Source organism: Melospiza melodia, chromosome Z, assembly GCF_035770615.1.
Source record: "Melospiza melodia melodia isolate bMelMel2 chromosome Z, bMelMel2.pri, whole genome shotgun sequence".
In the NCBI taxonomy this organism is placed as follows: domain Eukaryota; kingdom Metazoa; phylum Chordata; class Aves; order Passeriformes; family Passerellidae; genus Melospiza; species Melospiza melodia.
Window position 1 is genome coordinate 15,204,600 of NC_086226.1, and position 15,266 is coordinate 15,219,865.

The window sequence follows — 15,266 nt, forward strand, 5'->3', positions numbered from 1 at the left end:
TTGTTTCATTTTTTTTGTCAAGTGTTCTCTAAAACAAACCTATGCCCACCACCAGTCAAAAGGCCAGACACTTCCAAGTTCGACTCCAGTGCTCTAGGGCAAAAGTCAAAGCTCCTGAGAAAGAGAATTACTACTCTGTTACTCAAGCACAGCTGTCTCATTAAAGTACTTGGTGAATGATTGCAGATGAGACCATCAGTGAATAAATTAAAGAGACTCAGAATTTTGTTGTATTTCTGAAAGTAAATCTATTCAGACAACATTCTGTGATCTGAATTCTAACACTGCTCCTATGTTTCTTTTTGGTAACTTAAATAAGTTTCTACCACTATAGATATACCTTCAAATTAAAGACTGGTTGCCCACCACTTGCCCCAAAAGTGTGATCCTCACCAAAAAAAAAAAAAAATTAGATTTAATTCTCACTGAATTAAACAAAAACTCTGCTGCTTAGACTGAAACCAAATTGGTTCTGTATTAGTTATTAAGTTAATTCCTCTTACACCTTAAGGCCTAATCCTAGTTCCACTAAACAATCAGTGAAAGGACCCTCATTGATTAAAATGGGCTTTGGACAAAGGTTTTTCTGTGTTATTTCCCCTTTTTCTCCATGTAGAACACCATCTTTTAAATTATGTAAATATTTTTTAAGAAGTAATTTACTATAACAGAAACAATATTTGCTGTCTTTTCATGGTTTATGCAAGTTATATGATTATCTTTTTTTTCTTCTCAAAAGCCCTGATGACTTTTGGCATCCTTTTAATACAGTTTTTATAAAACTCAGTGCATTTTAAACCGAGAAAAATACCTTTTCCTTGACTGACTTCCAAACAATAAAGTTTTAAGGATCTGAATATTAGCAACTTTGGTTAAGTAACTGTTAATGTTGGAATCTTACTGATGCTTTTTCATGTTTCCTTACACCATAAGAGAAGTTAAGCAGATAACACTGAACTAAACTTCCTTTCTTTTGCAGCTGCAAACTTATTTTAGGATTTTACTCTGCATATGAAATGTATAATTGAAATGCATTCAGTGAGGAGGAATCTATTTAACTCACCAAAGGCTTTTCAAACAGCCATCTTCCATTTAACCCTGAAAAACCATGAGGAAATTTTAGTTCTGCAAAGATCAATCCTTTAAAGAAGTTTATAGACAATCCAGGCCCAGCAGTTAATGAGAGAACATTAAGGGGGTGTGTGTGCGCGTCTAAAGGCAGATAGTGTATTATAAAAAATGGGTTTAGTTTGCTCAAAAGTGCAGTGCACAATGCATCTCTGCAAGATTGTCTTAATTGGTACACTGATGAACAGAATATATTTGCAAATTTTTCAGAATATTGCCCTTAATTGGAATGGAATCACTCACATGAGTTTGATAATTGCTTTCTGATTTAATAAAATGCTAGTATAAAGTTAGATAAGTGTGTTACTTAAGCTGCAAAGAGCTGACTATCATAAGCAGATAATATTTTATTAGCTTTCTTGAATTTTTCTCAATTTTATTTGCAAAACCTATTAATAAAATTTATGTGCATCCACATGCCTCTCACATCTTTTTACAGTTGTTAAATTTGAAAATCTGCTATAAAACTAAAATAATTGCAGACAAGCACAATTGTTAATTGCATTTCTTACATATTAATGGGATGAGTCACTTGTAAAGAAAATATGAGATTGACAGAGACCTAAATACCACAGTCTTGTTGCAGGATCATCTGTGGTTGCATGAAATGGAAGGAAAGGCCTTTTTAGTAATTGATCTTGTTAACCAGTGTTACCTAACCTCACCTATGTGTTTCTATATAATATCCTGCACAAATTATTAAGCTATTTGTATAATTGATTTAAGGAGGATAATGGAGCTGCACTGAAGATACTTTAACAACTCCATGGCATTAGCAGAAGTCATTCTGTTAGGGAATTTTTCTTCCGCGTGGCTGTGGAAATGAAATTAATGGCTCAGTAAGTTCTATTTACAATATGTAAACCTATATCTTTGTTGTTTTGTTCCAAATCCACATGTTCTGTTAGAATGTCAATATAATTTTCATTTCCACAGCTAAAGATCTGTTTGTTGTTGTCTGGTGGCAACTGATATAATATTTTATTATGGAAAGTATTATTACACTTACTATATATTTTGTATTAAAATCTAATTCTGTTACTTCAAATTGAGAAAACAATTATCTATCAGTTTTACATTGAACTAGTCTGTTCCATTAACTGACTCCTGGTTTCCAAATTATAAATCTAAGGTTATGGTTCCTATTAACAAACCCCACCCAATTCTCTGAAGTCCAATTCAGAACAATTTAACAATTTTGCTGTTAGCACAGACCCAGAAAATACTGCTCAGTTTGGTGTTTCCTTAGCTTAGTGATTTTCATGTGTGGGCATCCATTTCAGGAAATAAAATAGGGAATAGGTGGAAAATTTAATGCCAATTTTTTCCCTTGAGGATTTTCTTGATTTCGCCAGCTTGCCAAATCTTGCTGCTTTGTAAGATTATTTTATTAGCCAATAGGTAAAATATAAACTTACCATGATTGCCAGCAAAAACCAGCTTACATGCTATAGCATTATTTGATAGCCAGTATAAAAAACCATTTTTATAAATATTTATCATGTTTTCTCCCCTTTATCTTTTTTCCCTTAGCTACACTGATCTCTGCATTTGGGTTTGAGAATGTACAGCTGAGCAAGAATACTTCCAGTAGCTACTATGTACTCGCTCCTTTTTTTTCAAGCCTTATTTTATCAATAAGCCTCCTTTTTCCCTCCTCTGCTGAAAAAGTTGGTGGTTTCCTTTGGTTGATCAAATTCTTGGCTTACACAGAAACCTTTGGATTTTTAAAATTTTATTATTTGTTATATTTTATTATTTTATTATGGGAAAATCCTAGTACCTAGTAAATGCAAAGGTAGGAGTTTAACTTTCTATTAATAAAACAGCAAAAGTAGTTAGGCAACTTTTTGACCATAGTCTACCCTAAAAAAATGTTTGGGCATGGAAGTATGAACACAAGGACATCTTCATGTTGCTTTTGTGGCAAACACATTATAACACAATTATTTTATCCATTTCAATTTAAATTGTTATGCAAGCCTCCTTGTTTGTGTTTTGGTCTTATGTAAGGCATTTTCCTCACTGGTGGAAAGCAATCACAAAACTCATTTGAGAGATATTTACTGGATTGTTTAATTTGAAGCACTTTTCCCACCAGTGGAATAATCAAATTTCAGGAGATTCTATAGGCTTTTTTTAATGAATGGAGAATGTGTTTTATTCCCATGTTTTAGGTGGGGTTTAATGATTACAAACAGATGGCATGTGCAGCTTTTTGATTCTATTTATTCTGACAAAATAAATCTGGAGAATTTATTCTGACACAATAAATCTGGAGAATTTCCAGCAACAAATGCATTGTCTTTATCCCTAAGTTTTAAATTGTTATTTAGTTTTCTGGGAGTTTGTCTCTCTTTCCATTTTATTTTTTTCTGAATTGTTCATGGTTTCATTCCTGACTGCACTCTGTGACAATGATTTTCTTTCCCTTTTGCTGACTTCCAGTTTTATCTCCTCAGTTGCACTTCAACTGTAGTTCTTTGAGCACACATCATGAAACTTAGAGTGTGTCCTGTCTCTTCTGGCACTATGCCAGGACATCAGAATCCCAGCAAATATGAGAAATCCTCTAAAAGAATTGGTGTCAACAGCTTCCATAAAACCTTTATTATTTCTTGGCTCTCCAAGACTACTTTTGTCTGGGCAGAGCTGTTTATTACTTTATAGCAATCTTCAAGGACATCACTGAAAAAGCTCTTATCCCTTCTCATAAAACTGATCCAATGCAAAGAATCCATATAAGGTTAATAACATTCATTACTGTATCTTTGGACCTCTGGCCTTGCAGATTTTTAGGTGGTTGGTTATCAATTGAACATATGATGACTGTGATACTCTCAGAGAAATTACCTAATTTTCTGTTTCTTGGTGCAGCAGTGCTTTCTAGCTTCTATCAAATAAGCAATCCATCTGCACAAACTGAACCATCCACTTCAAAAGTCACTTCAACTCCAGCATTTCTGTACACATCTGAGGAAAATTCTTTGCCCTCGCTAGCATAGTACCTGAGATTTCCACTGTCTTTACTCTCTGTTTTTTATGACAGACCTGAGTCACCTGTTGGGAAGGATTCATGCACAGAAAACAGCACTGGATTGCTGCACAGGTAATTCTGCAAAGTGCCCAGGAGCTCAGCTTCTGCCCTCAATGCCAAAGCAGTGTATTGGCCATGAAGTCCTAGGCACATGCTCCTCTGTCATTCCCAAAGATCCAGGTTCTGCAGTTTAGATAGAGTCAGAGAGATTGTTCCTTTCATGTAATATTACATAGAAGAAATACACTCATGGGTTAGTGTGTGTGCTGGAAACGTATCTCCAAGTTAGTGGAGCAAAGCCTTCAGATCAATGCACTTTGATACCACTCCACAGGGATGGAGTAACTACTTGATCAAGACATTTTGTAGTTCCTAGATTAGACACTTCCTGGAGCCTCTTACTTCACTGAAATATGAACCTATACTTCCTATACACATCTACCTACTATACACGTCTGGAGGAAAATTAATGGGAATTTGGTATTTTTAAAATCTGTCAGCTTTACAGACACAGCCAGGAATGGGAAATCATAGATGAATTCTAAAACTCTTCAGAAAAAGAGCAATGAGTAGCCATTGGAATGAAATTAAGACAGCAGCACATTAAGGCCTTCAGCCTTTATAAAGGTAGCTCCTCTTGCACTGCGCTCCAGCTTTTACAGTTAATTTTGTTTACCCACTCTTTGACACATGACACATAAAAACATACATTCCAGTCCTACAGGCAATAACACTTTAGCGTGAAGTTAAGAAAGAGCATTGTCCATTCTTTGTGAAGGCTGACTTTTAGCTAGCAGCACTATCTATCTAAGAGAAAAACATGATTACCATGGCTTTATTGGAGTGGCCTCCTCCCTGGAACTCAATGGTTCCGAAGGCGTCCGTCGGGCTGAGCTGCGTGTGCTTGCTGATGGACCACTTCTCCGACTGGATGTCATTGCGAGCCAGCCTGGTTTCACTTTTCTCATTCTGACTAACGGAGGCGCTTGGAGGCTGTCCAATGTGTTGGCCTGTCAGACGCCCACAGCAACACCTATGACATTAAACAAATAGAAAACCCGCGTCATGTGCGTGTATAAACTGGACAGGGAAAAAACTACAAAAACAACCCAACCCCTTTTCAGCTCTGCTGATTCCTTTCCTGAAGCCTTTAGGTATGGAAGCAACAAAGTATATATATTACCTTTTTTCCCCTGTGTCTTGTTTACTTTGGACTCCTCTGTATTTCGAAAAAATCATGCTTTGTTCTAAATATGTACAAAATGAAATTAAAGAATATCTCTTTTCTTCAAGTAACATCAGGACAAGTAATCAGCTTTTGCATGGATTTGCACAAATTTTAAATTGCTAGTTTAATGCATCTGTTTGCTTTCAACAGTGTTGTCATGCATCCAATTTAGGTAAATATTCAGTGCACTGAATATTGAGCTAAGAAGATAAGGAAATTAAACACAGATGCCGATCCACCCTTGATTTATTTTTTTTTTCTTATGAAATAAGTTTTGAAATGTAAACAAATTGTTCCCATAGGAATCCATCACTGCAGATGTAATTCAAACACCTTCTGAGTAAGTTTACAATACTAATACCGTATCCATACTATGCATACATACATAGAGTCACTTTTTTTTAAACCAACTTTCATTTTTCATACAAGTAACATGCAATTACCTATGGGGGTCTTTGGTGCTGGGTATGATATGGACACATTCTCGCTTGTAAAATGCTCTTTCTATCCATGATTTCTGTGCCTAAAAAAGAGAAAGGAAATGCCTTGAGCTCTGGTTTTTTATTATATACAACCTTTAGCACAACTGTAGAAAAATTTTAAACAGAAGAGGAAATTTCACTGACTCTTCAGATAAGCAGTGCATTTTTTGTAGAGGGCAAACATTCCATTAGAACTATGTTTCCCTTCTAGAGCTAAGAAACCAACACAAGGTTTTAATATTCTTTTCTTATTCACTAGCCAGATGACGTCTTTGCTATTACCATATTCTCTTAACAGAGGAAGAAATCTCTGGAGAAGAACTAACTCAAACTCTAAACCTTTCTGCATGGCAGAAAAAACCCTACGCTTATTCACTAAAAACACCTCTGTTTCCATATCAGTGATAAAACTAAGCCAGCTCTAATTAAAAAAACCTACAACCAGACCAACAAAATTACCTGAAACATTTTTACACTAGCACTGAGAGTACTGTTTAACACAGAGGCAGAAACTACAGTTTCTATGTGGACACTTAAAAAAAAAATATGTTTTTGAAACAAAACACAGAAAATTTTAACATATTTAGTCAGATGATTAGCAGGTAGCCTCTAAAATAGTAGCTGTGGTTGTTCATAACACTCAAGCTCTTCCATCACATATTCACAAAAAAGCAGGAAATTTCCTGCAACATAGTCTTACTTGTCAGATACAAAAGAAGTCCTTTTAAACAGAGACATGGGTAGGAAAGAAAAAGGGGAAAGGAAAGAACCAACACAAAACAAGAAAGGGGAGAATTTCAGAGCTCTGAAAGATTTTTAATTATCTAGGAAATCCTCACTCCATATAATATGAGTTACGGCAAGCTCTCTAAAACACTCACACACATAGAACTTAATAAGGTAATTTGAAGCATTCCTTTGAAAATTCATTTAAAACAAATTAACTTAATACATTTAAATAATAAAATTACCCACTTAGCTGCACAGCATAAACAGAACTATAAACTATGGACTATGTAAAAATTACCTGAGAATTAAGTAATGTTATGAGCATTTTTCCTCTATGAAAGGACAACTTTTGAAATTGTCTTTGTAACTAACTGATGTTAGTTTTTACTATACAATGATATAAAGGTAATACCTACATATTACTTTAACTAACTAATCTTACATCACTGTCTAATGTTATCTTCTTGTCCACTCAATCTGTATCCTGTTTTCTATGTTTAAAACCAGAACCTCTGCTTCTGAAAAATGTGAAAATTACTGTGAAGAAATTTCTTGGAGTTGGTGAATGTCACTAGCACAAACTATAAAATAACATCACAAGAATTTCTAGCTATGTCTACCACTTACCAGTCCCAGTATATAGAATTTATTCTTCTGCTTTTTACAGAGAAAGTAATTCCTTGCTGGATCTAGTGGTTACAGGTGCTATTTAGCAATATTTTATCTTTAGTCTCCATACATTTTTATTTGAAAAATCTGCTGGACTTAATATCTTGTAGGAATAGCATATACCAAAAATAATAATTTGTGTTGGAATTTTCATCATGCTTCTTCAAAGGTAATATTGTAAAAATAGCAGTCAGGTTTAAAATATTTATTCACATCAGAAAAAGATACTTTCCAGTTTTTGGATCTCAGACAATGTACTCTCCTATCCAGCAGAGTTGTGATGACAAAATATGTAATTTACTAATCTCATAATTTCTTGTCCTTCCAAATTTAAAAGAAAGCATCTGGTTGTGCTGCCCCATGCCAGTTATCCTTCTGCAACTGATAGAATTTGCAATGAACTATAAACCTCAGAGATATAATAAATTATACTACTTGCTGTAGAGTCTTCCTAACAGAATAACTTCAGGAAATCAACATATTAATAGCTATACTGTCTGCACTAAATTCTCACTTATAATGCAAATTAGTAAAGTAATAAAAAGTTTAGAAGACTATAGCAAAGTATTTTCAAGACTAGTAGAGCAAGAAGCTTATCTTCTCTTTCTCTTCAAAGACTCCTTCAGTAATGGTTAATGAGACAATTTAAAGTCCACAGTGAATTCATAAAGTACACGCCATACTTGAATTCGGGTTATTCACAGTTTAACTCTCCAGGTGCGTCTCTCTTTTTATTAACCTCGCTGCAAAATCTCACCAAGAACATTTTCTTTCTCTCTTTCCTTTACCTGGGTATCACTTCCTCGGCGTTTGAGGCTGTCCTCCCGCAGCGAGCCCCGCTAGCCCGTTCCGCCGCAATGCCCAGGCGCAGCGAGCGCAGGCAGAGCCGGCAGAGCCCTCGCACCCATCAGCTGCCTGCAATGTGCCGCTCTGGGATTAGCCCTGCTAAGGGTTCACTGGGCACTCACCCATGGCCCCGCAACACCGCTTGCTTTGAACGTCTAATCTGACACCAAAAGAAAAACAAATCCCTTGAGAGCTTGGATTTAACTGGCGCAAGCCTTGATGGGGTTTTTGTCTCCTCTCTTCTTTGCCCCTGAGAAAGCGAGCTGGTCAAAGTGTGATAAGATGCTTGGAGTTCTTAAGTTTGACTCAGGAAAACCAATCCATCAAAAGAAACACTGTACTAAGCTGGAAAGAGCTTGAGAACACAGGAGAAACTGTTAAGCTCCAAAGAATGAAAGCAGTGTGTTTATTGGGCAACTGTGAGAAATCTATACACAGTTGAAATATATTGCAAATAATCAACAATAGCATTTTCATAAAGAAACTGGGGTTTTGACTCTGTTTCCCACCAAAACTGCTGTACTGTAGTGCATATAACTTTTCATAAACACAAACCTTTGTCCCACAGAAAAAAGCAGCTGCATTGTTTTCATCATAATTAAAAGCTGGTAACTTTAACCAAAAGTTGAATATTAACAAATCTGGGGACTACTTCTTTGCTGTGCCCTCTTGATATTAACACAGATGAACAACTTTTTCATATCAACATCTTAATTTTTATTTTACTACCTAGCAATAACATAGGTTTAGTTACTTACTTAAAAGTTTTTGACACATAAAGTATTTTGACTCTTAACCCCCACCACCATATTTACATTAGCTGATACTTATGCCTACATCCCTTCCTTTCCTTATCATTAAGGTGCATGCAAAATATTCTGTCCACCCTTGGTAATGGAGAAATAAGCTCAAAACTGTTCTGCATGTCCATTAGCTCTGATGGGCCAGAATGGGCAAGGCTGAGAATATGCATCAACTTTTAAACTTCTTACACTATCACACATGTGGAGAGCTTCCACTAGGCTGGCTAATCCACGAGATTGCTTTTGTCTCTTGGTTTCCTAAGTTTTTGGGTAAAATACAAACATATGTTTTGTAAATATTAATGTATATATTAAGAATGTACACGCACACACACACATACACACACATACACACACACACACACACAGAGCCATACATTCTTTTCCAGCAAACCTGTGAGGTTTCTGAAACAGAGAATGTGCGCTTATCTTGTCAGATCTCTTAAACACAGGATTGGACCAAAGATGGTCTGTGGATATTGATGAAGGTGATGTTGGAGCCAGGAAGGCAGCTAGTAAACAGTTCAGTGAGGTAAAAAATATGATGGGGAGTCAGCAGGTAAAGACAGCTTGCTTTTTAACACAAAGGAATTTGGTTTGGTTAAGAGGATGGAGAAAGAGTGAGGCAAAGAAAGGAAATATCTAATGACTGAGATAACTGGTTAAGAATCTCCATTGACACTGAAGTGAAACTTCAGTATTTGAACCTGACAAAATTATGGAGATTGATCCTGGATTCAGGTTTCAGCTTGCAGAGTAACATGGGGCAAAAGCCACATCTTTTATCTTAAGAACAATGGTTATATTAATTCCTACCGTGGCACTAGGACATTTTATAGGTAGGGACTTCAGAGTTGGCATACACAACTCATGCTAAGGTAATTACAACTGTCTTTGCTTATTTAAAGATGCATTAACTTAGGACTGTGTGGCAATGAAACCACCAGCACCATACTTATTTCTGTTTTCTGAGGCATAATAAAGAAAGAGCCAGTACACAGAGACAGGTATTTGTTTCAATATTGTACAACTGCAAAATAGTGCTTTCAGAGTGGATACTGCCCATTCAATGATAAAATCTTCCACCCACCTCACTATTTATGAAACAAAATATTAAAATAGCAATTAGCAATGAACTCAGTACTGGCTGCTCATGGGAGGTGAGGGCAAATATTTAAAGAAGTTTCATTGGGGAAAGAGAAGTGTTTGAAGCCTTTTTCTACTTTGCAGGGGGAAAGAGAAGCTGGACGGGCAACGGAGTATTACTGGAGCACATTGCAGAGAGGATCAGAGGAGGATATGGTGATGGAGCAGCATCAATGCTATTGCAAACTGATGTGATTAGTATTCCTTAGCCAAATGGGAAAATTCCACTGTCTCTGAATAACAACCCTATACCTGTAAATTTCTATATCTGTATTAGTATTAAGGAGGGCAATGCTTCACCTTAACCTTATTACAAGGTGTGCTTGGGACAAATTTCTAAGCCTCATTTCAACACTGTGCAATTATAAGAACTATAAGCACTTTTATGTCATTCTTGAAACATTAGGAATTTACCTGTCTGAACATTAACTCAGGAACCATTGGGCTGTCCCAAAAGATTTAGTTTTCTAACAGAAATTTATTGCTAGTAGCCTCTTAGAGGCTGGCAATCTGACCTTTACCCACTAGAGCTGTACTTATGTATGCTTTGTTCTTTTTCTAACAGGCTTCTCAAGCACTTTATCACCAGACTTGTTACAAAAACAATGCTGAATTGTCTTGAAAACCAAGTTGTATGCAGTACAGAATAGGAGGGCATAGAATACAGTCATTTGCTGTTACAGTATGTTACAGAAATTATCTTCTAGCATTGTTTATCACATGCAATTTTTATATGGTACTTAAAAGAAATAAAGTCATTTAAAAACAATTAGGAGCTTTTCATTCAATGGTTAATTATTTTAGTAATTATATCTGACATTTTTCTTACTGCAAGGACACAGAAAATGTTATGTCTTTGCTAATGCTACAGTGGAAATGTGCATTTATGCTTTATATAGACATTATATGGAACAAGCATATGTCATTATTATCCATGCTATGACAATTTGACTGAAAGCTTAACAAATATTTTAAAAAGAACTAGGGAGAATGATTAGATCCAAAATTGGTGTAGACATTCAGGTTCCTACAGGCTTCCTGAATATCTGTAGAAGCGTAAGGGGAAAATTTTAAAGAAAATGTCATTAAAATGAAGGATATAATGTAAAGAATACTTTCAAAAAGTGTTTTCCTTTTATGAATTTTAACATATGAAAGGAAGAATGAAGCCTATCAACCTAATTAATGAGGTTTCTTCAGATACATATTTATGATTTCACCAAAGTTGCTGTGAGTTTAAAATTCTTTAAATAAGTAAATAAACCCTTTCTAATAAGAAAGATTTACTTGATCCCTAAACCTAGATAGGTTTATCTAGACCTCTGTTTGATCCTTACCAGTGTCATAAATAGGGGCTATAAGACAGGGAAAACACATCAAATGTGTATAAGGCTTTCCACTAGGACTTCCTCAGCTAACAATTATCCTCTGTTCATGGACTTTCTGCATATTTGTGATTTCTACATGCTCTGTGACTCTTAATGGGATTTCTCCTATCAACTTGCCTGCTGATTTCTTCCAAGCTTTCAGCTTCTTCACCTCTTTCTCCTTGCTGCAGAGGGATACACTTCCTTCTGTGTGTTTTGAATGTGACTCCTCATACTTTCCCATTGCAGAGAGAAGCACTGAACACTCAGTTCCCACTCATCCTCTTCATACCAGTCACGGTTTTCACGATACCTTCTGAAGTGATGTTCTTCCCCAGATTAATAATTTATCAAGTATCCCCTTCACACAGAAACTTTTGATTATCTTTTATCATCCTTGCTGCCCCTCTCCAAACCTCTTTCAGCTTGATTCTTCTTCTGGGAGGAATCAGAGCTGTGCATCAATGGTAGCCTGACTACAGATTGCTGTTGTGGCAAGTGGATATTCAGTGGTTTGGTACGTATTTCTTGCCTAGTAACTCTCATAAAAGATTGATTTTGTGTTCTTGACCATCACAACTGAGCGCTGTGGTATACTTTCACAGAAGTAGCTGGCTAAATCCCAATACTTCCCTTAAGTGTAGTAAAGAATTTACAATATTAATGGTGAAGAACAGCTATAAAAATCAAGCTGTTTTAATCAAATCTTTATTACAGAGCAGTATTAATAAACCTATATGAAGTTCTAATTTATGTCAAATGCAGCTTAAAAATAATAAAAATTATATCATGCAAGTCTGTAGCTGCAAATACATGACTAGAAAGCAAAACACACAGGAAATATTGTTCTGACAGTCTGTATTGATAGATTATTTGTCTTTTAAACTACTAGGCTTGTTTCTTCATTCTAAATGAGTACAAAATTATTCCTAACTCTTCAAACTAAGGAAAGAAAATACCTTTCACATTCAGCAAGGTCCTATGCTGTCTAATAAAAATCGTGAGGTTAAAATGCACACGTAGGAGTTATGCACTGAATCTAATTCTGGACTGAACTAGTCATTCTACCTCATAAATGTGTGACAGCTGTAACATTGTCTGCTTTTTCATTAGATTGAGGTGGTTTTGTTAGCCACTATGTGGGTGATGAGCTGATGAAGGAATTAAAATTAAACTGTACATAGCTGCATGAAAGGGCCTGAACAAATGAGGATTCCAGATGTTCCCCAACGCGAAACATTCAGCTGAACCAATTTTGTGTTCCTGTTCACATTTCATCTTATCTAACATGCTGTGTTTACGCCCAAGCCCCTCTTGAGCCCCCTGGGCACATCACATCAGGTGTCCTCTGACTGTGGTAAAACTTCAACCACATCTCTCAGCTGTTCTTGTAACTAACTTTGTGTCACACACATCAGTGTGTGTCAGCTGTGTTGGAAGCCTCCTGGACCATTCCTGCCATCTTTATAATGCAAAACAAGAGTACTAAATTGCACAAATCCTGCACAGATGCAGCTATTTCGTTTTCTGTCCCACCACATGTGTTTCTTACTTTTCTTTTCCTAAAGCTTTAAGCACCAGATTTTACTGAATTCTAGGGAACCCTAGGGAACATCAAATAACAGAGAGATATGTTTCAGGCATGTGCCAAGCCCCATGTATTGTTTAGATTTCAACAGCCAAATGGTGGCATTGACAGGAGTATTTTTAATGCTAGCTTGTTTATATATGTTCTCTTCAAGAGATAGTGGACATATTCTGAATTAAGTTATAATATTTCTCCCTCATTTGACATTCAAATTTCATTAAAAACAACATCTTCAAAATTTCAGATGTAATTATTGTTATATGATCCATCGCAACCTTTGATTTCAGTGACATTTGAACTGAAAATAAATGCACTACTTTAGCTAACTCCTAAATATTACAGGGAAATATTTAACAAAAGATGCCAGTGATTTATCACTTGAAACAAAACTAAGTAAAATCTTAGCAAGTCTTGATACTGCCATCAGGTCTAAGGAAAACATTTCTAGCACATTATCAAAATGAGTATTTTGACTTTTACTGAAACAGCTATAATTCACCAAACAGGATATTGAAAAGACAAGTTTTTAGGTTTGAGAGTTTACATTCAAATCTGACATTAGCACAAAGCATGAATAGAAAAGCATTCAGAAATATGATACTTAACAAGAAGTAAATGCATTATTTTTAATTTGTTGTCTGTACCTGCTCACATAATAGTATTTCAGAATTATTATAATCTAGGCTTAGCTGTATGGTTAGCATTTTTCCCCCTGTTAAGCCACACAGACTTTTAATATTTGATTTTCCTGAAAAATATCATTGAAGCTTCAATGCAAAGTCTACCTAATGCAATGTTTTAGTTGAGGAATAAATAAATAAATAAATGAATAAATGAATAAGAAAAACACAACTGAAGTATCATCTGATTATTGAATTCCTGAATTAATCAGGAATATAGTAATAACATATAGATACCTTTTTCTTACAAAAAGATGGTTTCATTGTATTGTCTACAGCCAATTTACACAGCTGTGAACTATGAAGTTCAAAACACCTAGAGAATACAAGCGTTTCTGAAGCAATGGTATGAATGATCAGTTTGAAACACTGTCAGATAAACCTGGTTCAGCTTTTGTGAACAGTGTGAGAAACTGTTTCTATGGATTTTGCTTCTGCTTTAAACCTACAATGCTGTTGTGAGGCAAGAGTGTGCAATTGTGTGATGATATAGGCATTGTATTTAAAATATCATAATTCAGCAAAACTGAACACTTAGACCATTGTAGAACTAGAAAGATTCTATACTTCTGACCAGATGTTTATAGCATTATGTAAGTCAGTAGTTTTTCAAAGAAAGGTCTTAGATTTGATACTATTTTGTAACCTACATTGCTGTGCCCATGTAAAAATGACTCATGTGAAAACTAGTGACACATTGATGTTTTTTTAATCATATTCTGCCCAAAAGTATTCTATGTCAAGCACATAGCTGTCAGGTTCAAGAGACAAAGCATTACTTTTTTATGTCAAGGAGTTTTCCTTGTCTTTCTAGTATTTCTCAGAATCACAAATATGTGAGAAAACTTGCAGGCCTTTGTGTACTACACTAGAATATTTTTCATCCAGGTTAGGTTGATGCTCTAGTGCTGATCATTGCTCCTTTACTCACTGCGGCGGTGCAACTTTGCTTTTGCCTTCTCTTAATCAGCAGTGTGATTCAACTTCAAATGAGAAACAAAGACTGAGTGACTACTGCTGTCAGCTCTTCTCCCTCTCATGTGGAAGCAGTCAGACTACCTGATCCAAGAACCCCATAACACCCTGAAAATAGGAAAATTACTCAGAGATAGAATTAAAAAGCAAATAAATCCATCATATTTTGAACCAAATTTTACAGAAGTGTGAGAGGCAAGGTATTTTTTTGCCATATAGCTCCCTATGGCAATTTCATAGGTTGTCCTCAGTATGCACTTCCTAAATTAGAAAAGGAAGCAAAACCTTGTAAGTTACATTCAAAGCAAGATATTCCAGTGTTCTATGACTCAAGCATGACTGTAAAAGCACACCCATTTTTCTAAGATGCATTAGTATTATCATATTTTTTTCTTTCTGCGCACATAAATCCATTATTCCTCTTCTGAGATTTATTCCTAACCATATACCTTAAGCAAAAGTAGTATTATAGTATTTTTTAATAATAAATTGGCAATCACCAAATAAGAGCTTATAAAGTTACATTACTTTTCTCTAGGGTCAAAAAGGAGAGCCTTGAGACATAAATTCTTATTAAATCTCAGACTA

The 15,266-nt window shown here is 35.5% G+C and overlaps 1 protein-coding gene across 7 annotated transcripts in view; it reads right to left on the reverse strand.

Moving 5' to 3' along the window:
- The window catches only part of TRPM3 (transient receptor potential cation channel subfamily M member 3), a 416,081-nt gene that overhangs the window by 135,406 nt on the left and 265,409 nt on the right, over positions 1-15,266 (reverse strand). For all 7 annotated transcript variants that reach the window (XM_063180477.1, XM_063180478.1, XM_063180473.1 and 4 more), the window contains exons 2-3: positions 5,837-5,916; positions 4,994-5,198 (exon numbers count right to left, since the gene is read on the reverse strand). In XM_063180477.1, coding sequence (XP_063036547.1) covers positions 4,994-5,198; positions 5,837-5,916 — 285 coding nt within the window. The remainder of the gene's footprint in view (positions 1-4,993; positions 5,199-5,836; positions 5,917-15,266) is intronic.